Source organism: Octodon degus, unplaced genomic scaffold (assembly GCF_000260255.1).
Source record: "Octodon degus isolate 3935 unplaced genomic scaffold, OctDeg1.0 scaffold00004, whole genome shotgun sequence".
Taxonomy (NCBI): Eukaryota; Metazoa; Chordata; class Mammalia; order Rodentia; family Octodontidae; genus Octodon; species Octodon degus.
Genome location: NW_004524580.1, coordinates 32,441,009 through 32,450,470, shown reverse-complemented (window position 1 = coordinate 32,450,470; position 9,462 = coordinate 32,441,009). Strand labels below are relative to the sequence as shown.

The following is a 9,462-nucleotide window of genomic DNA, read 5'->3' as shown; positions in this document are numbered from 1 at the left end:
CTAAACAATAGAATGTCATAAATTTTTTCAGTTGGACCAAATATTCTAAACTCAGCGTTTGGCTGGATGCTAGACACTGGTAAGCATAGTGTAGTCAGGTATCGGGTTGCTTTTTCTCTAAGAATGTTGGGCTTTATCCTTGTGTGCAGCTACTTGTCTATTAGCTTGGGCTGATGGGAACTGCTTTGCAGTTACATGGGGGCAGACAGGAAGCAGACATTATTCCAGGGTGAGCCCTGCTCAGTGGGGTCTCCCAGGTCTGTACTCAGTTGTCTCAGAGTTCAGAGAGGCCTCTCTGCAGGGTTAGACCTGGAGTGAGTTCCTCTATAAACTTGGAGTTTTGTAGCTTGCACCTCCCTGAGTATTGTGGAGCAGCCTGCAAATGTAGCTTGTTCGCTTCTTAAATGCTGCTGACAGTTTCCTGTGGAGTATTCTGCCCTGTGAGTCCCTCTACCCCATCCCTGTCCCGCCTGTAGGAGGGCTCATCTCATGGCTTACCCTTCTCTCAGGCATGCCTGTGTGTCTGCACAGTTCAGATACACACACACGGCTGCTGGCGAGAGCACATTTAAAATTTTGTTTAGAGATGGCATAAATCATGTCTATAAATAAGACAAATGACCAAGCCCACAGTCAATGGGGAGAGTGTTTCTCTCTCTCTCTAGAGAAGCATAACAGGAATGGAGAGGGAATGAATCATTATGGTCAGGTAAGACATTTACCACCGAGCAGTAGTGCAGAATCTTGGCAGGCTGTTAAATGGTAGCTCTGTACTCTTTGTTCTTATTCTGTTGTTACTGTTCTCATGTATGCCGCATAGCTATTTCTTAATAAATGTCTGTTGAATTAATGTATTTTTAACCAGATTATTTAATTTTAAAACTACTTACCATGCTAATTTGTTTGAAATTTATAAAGAATATAAGGCATGATATTATGTTTGATAGTGTTTTATCACCCAGTAAAATTTTACAGTTGATAATTTAGATTTGTTGCTTGGAGGAAAACAGATTGAAATATTGTCCCCCCTTTTTTAATTTTAGAGACCTATTACTACATTTCTCCATTAGTTGGAGTCTTTTTCTTGGCTCTCACTCCTATCTGGATTATCATAGCAGCCAAGCATCCAGCTACAAGGACAGTGCTGTACTCAGGCTGGGAACCTGTCATAACAGCTATGGTCATAAGCAGGTTAGTAGCAGGGTGCACGTGTGTTAGGGCCATGTCGGTAATGTGCATGTGGAGCAACTTGCCTGGGTTTTTTTTTAATTAACCATTATATATTGCCAATTCATAATTCTCTCAGGTAATAAGGGAAGTTACTAAAATTAGTGGATGTACTGAAATTTGAATTGGCCACCAGTTTCAAATTTCTCTCCAACCAAAGCCTTACCAGACAAATAAGCAACATTCAGTGGCATGTGTGTAGTGTTAACCTAATAAGAACATGGCTTGATTTGTATAGCAAATTGCTCAAGTAAATATCAAAGGATGTTGGTGATATATATGCCATTTGACTAGTTCCCCATCTAGGACACTGAGAAACTTTATATTTAATTAAATGTGTATGCAAAAGGTATAGTTGTAAGAATCTTTGTTGTATTGGATTTTTAATTTTAAAATGGAACAGGTCAATATCTAGCTATCAGGTGTTGGCTAAATAAATTGTAATACAGAGCACCGCAGCGTTTGTCTTGCCAGGATAAGGTGTTCATTGTACGTTTGGTGACAAGGGTAACCTAGAAATAAGTATGAATTTCTTGTTCAACATGGTCAGTTAAGACGTGTTTGTGTTCCCTGAAACTACTAAAATGATTATTAAAAAATAAAAATACTACAAAATCATAAAGACAGAAGAGGAACAGAAAAGACAGCATGTGAGAGAGAAAAAAATACAGAAAGCTAGGCATCAGGTGGATGGTTGCTCAGTACACAAGCAGGAAAAAAGGGAGATTAACCAGCTGTCAGAGGCAAGCAGATCTGAACCTCAGAGCCCTTGAGGCAGACCATCAAGGGCCTTGGGATGGAGAAGATGGGCTATAAGCCTCAGTAAGGGGGTGCCCAGCTTCTGCAGCCAGTCTCCACCTGCACCCCATGAGTGCCCCTTCTGCCGTCGTAGAAGTACCTGTGGACAGGCTAACACGGACATCTGTGTAGGTGAGGATGTGGATCTGAACGATACGAAGATGAACTGGAAATCTGTACAGTGGACAGTGAGAACGTGGCCCCACTTCCCTTTCTGTGTACATAGAGCCCTAGCAGGAGATTCATACCCCCAGGCAGACAGTTCTTTTGCAGAAACTAAGTGGCGCAGAAGCAAAGACTGTCCAGGCTGACATTACTCGGTCCTTCAGCTCGAGCACGGCAAGCGCACCTGGTGGCTCTTTGGTGTGGTGACAAATGGTAACCAACTCTGTCCACCTGTGTACACCGAGTAGGCATCCAGTGCTCTACAGACATTTGGGGTTGGTTTCCAGTATGAAAGATGGGCAAAAAGGGCTCTCAGAGGGAGGACGAGTGTGGTTGAAAAACCTCAGCAAACTATTGTAGTCAGTGTCCTCAGAGAAATGAGGAAAACTGTAGCACCCATAATGTAAGAGCAGGGTGGTCCAATGAGGATTTGAAAAAGAAGAACAGCTTTGGAAAGTTCAAATGAATAGCAGAGGTAGAAAAGTCAGACGATAAAGGTAAAGAACTCGAAGAAGGAGGCCTGTGAGCAGCAGAGAAAGTTATCAGAGAATCCATGTAAGACAGTACCCCAGGACTGAAACCGTAGTTCCCAGGTTGAAGGACCTGGGGGAGAGCACTCCAGAAGCCACAGAAGCCTCCCGAGGAAAAACAGGCAGTGACGTGTGCAGGACATCTGGTAGCAGCACCAAAAGTGGTTTCTTCAAAGTCTGAATGAAATTATCTTGGACATAAAATGCAGTCATAGTACTAGACAAGATGAAACATTTTCAGGCAGGCAAGATCTCATCAAGTGCAGTTCCCCATGCCTTTCATTTAAAGCTAATCTGTATATTCTGTCAAAGGGAGGAAGTCAATCAAGACAGAGGATGACAGGGGAGTAAAGAATCCCATTCTGTACAGCAGGTGGCTCTTTTCTGTAACACAGATTGCTTTTTCTTGAAGGATTCCAGCAATGGAGTCCTATGAGAGTTCCCAGACCAGGAACTAGCAGGAGAGACAAGGGAGGGCAGGGCGGCAGCTGTGCCCAGGGCTGGGGACAAGCCAGCCCAGCTGCCAGGAGCACTGTGCCCGAGGGAAGAGGGACTCTGAAAAGGCCAAACCGTGGATGCATTGGCTGTGGGCTACGTTTGCTAGAAGGAGGCCTCTCATTAGCATTACACACTTGAGGCTGGATTAGCAATAGATACCTCAGCGGTGACAAGAAATATGAGGCAAAGAGAAAGGTCCACGGGAGGCTATCGAATACGCTGTGGCTAAGCTGCGGTACCATAAAATCAGCCCAAGTAAGATAAGCACACGGGCAGGAGGAAGGGCTGAGAGGCCTGCAGCGTGGAGGCAGGAGCACAGCGGGACCCTGGCGCCCCAGGCCGGAGTCCTCTGGTCAGGGCTAAGTGACCGAGGAGAAACGGCAGTGCGAGTGTGTCGCCTAGAGTCGCAGAAGTAGCTGTCAGAGGAAACAGCTAAAGATGTGGAGGGATACTGAACTTTATCAATAATGGCCGTGTTGGTTTGATAAAAATGAAATTTACTAGAAAGAAGACTTACATACCCTGATCCAAGTTTTACTTTTAAAGATACACATTAAAAGATTTGTGGGCGTGGGTTTAGAGAGATGTTGGTGAAAGCATACACGATTGTAATTAAATAGGTGTGAGCTCCAGAGGTCTGTTGCACAACATGATGCAGCTGAAATTGGTACGAATATATCACATTCTCGCAAATCGCTGAGAGTACATTCTGCATGTTTTCGCCTCACGCTGCTGGTAATTACGTCATGTAATGCGTGTGGTGACTAGCTTGATGTCGCTCTTCTATGACGCATGCATGTTTCAAACCATCATGTTGTACAGAATAATTATAGGCAGTTTTCGTCATTTGAAACAAGTAAATAATAAAGTAAAATATGTAATAAAAGTATCTGGAAGTCATATATATGGATTTTATATACAGTGGTACTGGGGTTCGTGAACTTGATTTGCTCTGTGATTTCAGAGAAGATGGCCGTGTTTGCATTTGTGGGAAAGATGGCCACGGTTGTGTTTGTTACCTGATGTGGAGTTTGCAAGCAAAACAAAATTTGCTAAGTACTTGTGTTTGAAAACCAAATTGCAAATAAAAAATGATTTGTGAATCAAGATACCACTGGATATAGATATAGCTGTATGTACTGTATATACAGGTGTATGCATGTGACATATCTTAATATGCTAACTATATGAGCCCTGACTGATATAACTAGAATTAGTATTTATTTTCTTTTTAGTTGATTTGATAATTTTTTTCTATAATGGGGTTTATTATGTGGTTAAAAAAATGTTAAAATGTATTTTTATGAGTGTTTGTAAACCCATAACATGACCTGTGCATTTTGGCAGGAAGATTTTGTTCTTTGGCTCATAAGTAGTTTGGTCTTGGAATAGTACATTATTTTCAAAATTAGGCTTAAATTACTGAATAATTCAGGCTGGGGTACAGGTAAGTGCTAGAATGCTTATCTCAGATACCTGAGGACATGGGTTCAATCCCCTGTACTGCAAAAGAAAAAAAATTCCTAAGTACTTCTAAGGACTCTATAGTGTTTTGGTTTTTGAGATAGAGTTGCCCTGTGTAGTTCAGGCTGGCTTTGTGGCTCAGCTCTGTGGCCAGATGCTCTGGGACTCCCCAAGCAGCCAGGTTGCTTCCACCTCCCAAGCGCTAAGATTACAGGTGTGCGTCCCAGCAGCAGATGCAGTGATTACTTCAATTCACCAATAACAAAACACATCCTAACTCTATCTAGTTTTAACACAATTTAAAAAGAAATCATCCCTCTGCCAGCTATTGTGGTACGTGCCTGTAACCCCATGCTACATAAGGAGTTCTAGGCCAGGCCGCACAACAGAGCCACACCCGATCCCAGAAAACGATCAACAGCCACCCCACAAAGCCAATGTCCACTTCATGCCTTAATTACTTAAAATATGAAAAAAATCACTTTTTATAATTTTTAAATTAGAAGATTAATAGATTAAGCGGCTTAAAATTAATAAGCAGACTATAAAGTGACCCTCAGTTCCCTGTCAGTCTCACTCCCTAGAAATAAGCACAGCTAATGATTTCTTAGGGGATCTTCCAGACACCCTGATGTATGTAAAGCGCATGCTTCTGCTATTCACAGAAGGTATAGTTCAGAGTCCTGACCTTGGAGCTGTAACCTAAGTCATGTTTTGTTTCCAACATTTACCTTGACATTGATTTTTACTTTAAATAGTTTTCTTTTGATTCTGTTTTAAAAACATGTATAGCTTTTAGTTTACAAAGTGGGGGTGTGTGCATGTACTGAACAACTTCAAGTGCTTTCCCTTTCCATAAATTATGTAACTTTTTTTTTTTCAGCATCGGGGGCCTTATTTTGGACACGACCGTATCTGACCCCAACTTGGTTGGGATTGTTGTTTACACACCAGTTATTAATGGTAAGAATTAGATATCAAGTCTTTGTTTACTCTTAGGCACCGGTAGTCCTAGAGCTCAGTTTTAAGAAGTCTGTCTTTCCATCCCATCCATTACAGGCATGCACCACCATGCGCAGCTAAGATGAAGCTTTTGAGAGCTATATTTCGTTGTCAGTATACTGGGGTGTACTGTTTAAAGGACCCCTGTGGGTCATCTTCCTCATCATTTGCTTTCTAGAGTTTTGTTTTGGTTTTGTTTTTGGTGCTGGAAATCAAACTCAGGACCTTCTGCCGGCCAGGCAGGTGCTGTACTGTCAAGCTAGCTCCCTGGCTTCATCATTTGCTATCGTGTGATAGATACATAATGTGGCATGTAACATACAGTTCTTATTTTCAAGTTATGTATCATTTAATCTTCACAGTAGGATAGTAATTTGTTCATGCGTTCATATCCAGATAAGTGATGAGCTGAGACTTAAACCCAGATCTGCTTAATCCCAAAACATGAGGGTTTTTTTCCCTCACAATGTACAGCTACAGAGTTGTCTGTGATATTAGATACATGAATACATAGCTCATTAGTGCACAGCTGTGGTGATACTGTGATTAGAGTATTGTTTAATACTTACAGTATCTCTCAGAACTGTTAGCATTCTCCAAAGTGGAGTTCTCTAGTTTTGTGAGGTGTCATCCGTTAATATTCAATAAATAGCAGGTGGAACAGATTTGTTGACCCTTGGATTTCCTAACACCTTTGTCACGCGTGCACGTTCGAGGAACCTCTCCTGCAACTTCTAGCTAGCTGTTGGAATTTCTGGATCCAAGCTTTACTCAGACTCCCAGACCATACTTGGTAGGGTTTATATCATATATTTTTATCACAGTTCACTTTCAAATAATAATATACTATTTTACATATGGGTTTAAGGGTTTATGTGAGTTGAATTACTACTCTTTCTTCCATGTTCTTTTGATCATGCCTTTGGCTTTGCTATAAACCCCATATTTACATTGTTATTGTCTTTTAAACAGTTATTTTTAAAAGGAGATTAAAATGGAAATTTTAATCTTAATTCTGTAAGACACTATTTTACAGAAGATGGTGTCTTCTGTATTTTCGCATGAAAATTTGCATTTCCAGCACTCTTCTTTCCTTTGTGTGGGTCCAGATTTCTGTGTGCTACTACATGTTTTTCGTCGCCCTGAAGCATCCCTTCAGGGCATCTTGAGGGCGAAGCTGCAGAGAAACCGGAGGTGGCGGGCCTGGTCTCTCCTCTTGCACCTCGCTTGCCTTCCCCTCCACCTCTGTGCTTCGCTTTTGGCCTCCTCAGCAGGGCTGATGCTGCTGTCTGAGACAGACTGACCCCTGGAGCCCGGATGCCAGGCGTGGGACTCACTTGATCCATCTTCTCCGTGTGCCTACTTGTGCCACGTGTTCCACCCGAGGCCGCCTTTCCTGGGTGTTCTGCCTTTGCAAGCGTCTGTTCTCTTGTTTCCTCTTTCTAACAGACTTTCCCAACACGCCTGTACTTTCTCACTTTGTTACACTCCTTCCTCTTACCCTGTCACTGCTCCACTAAGCTGTCCAGTGACCTCCTGATTGCTTTGTCGGGTTTATTTTCAGACCACAGTCTGTTCTGCGGATCGGCAGTGTGTAGTGCCCCCCTCCCTTTCCCGTCTTCACCCCTGCCGTGAAGCCCCTTTTCCTTCCCACGCCTGCCTTCCAGGAGGCTTTCCACCGCCTGCCTCGGGTGCCCCTGCTGTGCTGGACTGCCTTCCTGCTCGTTGCGTTTGGTCCGCACCTTTCAGGGAGCGGTGCTGTCTACGAGCAGTATATCGCCTGGAATCTGGCTGCAGCTGCAGGCTCTCGGGCCTGAATCAGAAGCTCTGAGGCAGGGCCTCTTGGGCAACCTGATGATGTGCTTTTGCTCAGTCTGGGATCTGTTTTTCTGTTTTGTTTTTTTGTCTTTGCAATGTGACATCAACGCTTTAGTTCTAGGTTTCACACATACATGCTCGCTTCCAGATCCAGACTTGAAACAGCATGTTTTCACGCAGGACCTAAAAGCTCCCAAGTGGACTCGTTGTTTCCCTCGAAGCCCACTCTTCTTTCCGTGTTTCCCAGGCCAGCTAATGATTTTATTATCCATGTAGCACCCAAGGAAGGCACTCTAGAGTCACACGCTTCCTCTCCTTTATACTCTCCTTCTGTCAGCTCTGGGATTCCCTGAGGGCGCTCTGTCCCTGAGCTACATCCTCAGCCCTTCTTATTTTAAGAAGGTGCCCTGCTAAGTTGTCCAGACCGGCCTCAAAGTTGTGATCCTCCTGCTTTCGTCTCCCAGGTCACTAAGGTTATAGACCTGGGCCACTGCCGCGCATTTACAGGCCCCGAGGAAATGCCCGAAGTCGTCCCAAAGGCTGTCTCTCCCCTGCTTTCATTCATTGTTGTTCCTGGGTAGCTCTCCCTGAATGACCTTCCTGCCCCTCCTGCCATCCACTTTAACCTGTCACACTCATTTGCTGTCAGGAGTTATCTTCCTAACAAAACTAACACATCCCCTCCTTAAAAATAGTCAGCACCAGGTATGGCGGCACATGCCTGGAATCCCAGCTGCTGGAGAGGCTGAGGCAGAAGAATTTCCAGTTCTAGGCCATCCTAGGCAATTTAGAAAGACTTTGCTTTAAAATAGAAAAGAGCTGAGGATGTAGTTCAGTGGTAGACCATTTGCCTAGTGTGTGCAAGGCTCTGAGTTCAATCCCCAGTATCATAGACAGATTTAAAATGAAGATGACAGTTAGCTTTTGGCTTCCTAGAGAATAAGGTACAGACCTCCGTCACCACACTCTGGGCCCCGCTGCCCGGCCCCCAGCCCACGCTCTCCACTCAGAGCCCCTTCCTGCTGCCGCTTGGGCACTCCTGTCAAGCACACCCGTTTCCATAGTGTGTGTTGGACCTCACCGCTCTCCTTGTCCTTCCCTTGCACCAAGCGCGGGTCCTCGCCCCAGACCCTGTGCAAATGCCCCTGCTGCTACAGAGTCGCTGCGTGGCAGGCAGCTGCCTCTTCTGTGCTTGTCGTATGTCTGAGCAGTTTTATCACAATGTGCATTTTGAATGACGGTTTCCCTTTGGCGTGACTCTGAGTAATGCCTACCACATTAAGGTGTGGTAATTGCTGAATGAATAAATGCATGAGCTAGGGCATATATTTAGTCTTGCTGCGAGCTGTATGTCACTGAATTGGAGGAAATTATCTTGTTAAATAACACAATTTAGAACATAAACAGAAATTATATGTATCTTAGCAGGAACCGACGAGGTGCATTTAAAGAAGCAGAAATTGAAAATGGTTCCTTGTATTTGTATAGAAATTGTCATGATGCCAGCACTTACTACTTCCTTTAATTTCTCCTGTGTAGCTAGAGAGATTGGGTTAATTCTGGTTTGTCCGCATTTCTTCCCATTGGGTCTGCTTCCTGTGCTTTTTGGACAGGAGGGGATGTTTGGATAGAGCGCTTCGGATACTAAAAGGATGGTGCTTCGTAGGAAGAAGAAAGACTCGAGCTGGAGAGCAATTGTGAGAAGAAAGCGCTATTAGGGTGGCAAGGCGGATGACTCAAGTGGGATCGTTTATTCAGCCATTAGGAAGTCGCTGGAGGCTTCCGTTCAGTTGAGTAGCAGGTTAAGTCACTGAAAGCATAATTTGAGCAGAGAACATTCACAGTTAAGGGGAATGAGGGACATTTTACGTGAGTGCAGGGATGATTCCCAGTACTTAATATATGATATGTCAGTTGCACAAACCTCAAACGCATGTCAAACTAGGTGATACAGTGTATA

The 9,462-nt window shown here is 43.9% G+C and overlaps 1 protein-coding gene across 1 annotated transcript in view; it reads left to right on the top strand.

The window, feature by feature from the left end:
- Positions 1 to 9,462, top strand: part of Slc41a2 (solute carrier family 41 member 2) — an 83,778-nt gene that overhangs the window by 44,969 nt on the left and 29,347 nt on the right. The window contains exons 7-8 of the mRNA XM_023718221.1: positions 1,044 to 1,191; positions 5,566 to 5,645. Of these exons, the coding sequence (XP_023573989.1) occupies positions 1,044 to 1,191; positions 5,566 to 5,645 (228 nt within the window). The remainder of the gene's footprint in view (positions 1 to 1,043; positions 1,192 to 5,565; positions 5,646 to 9,462) is intronic.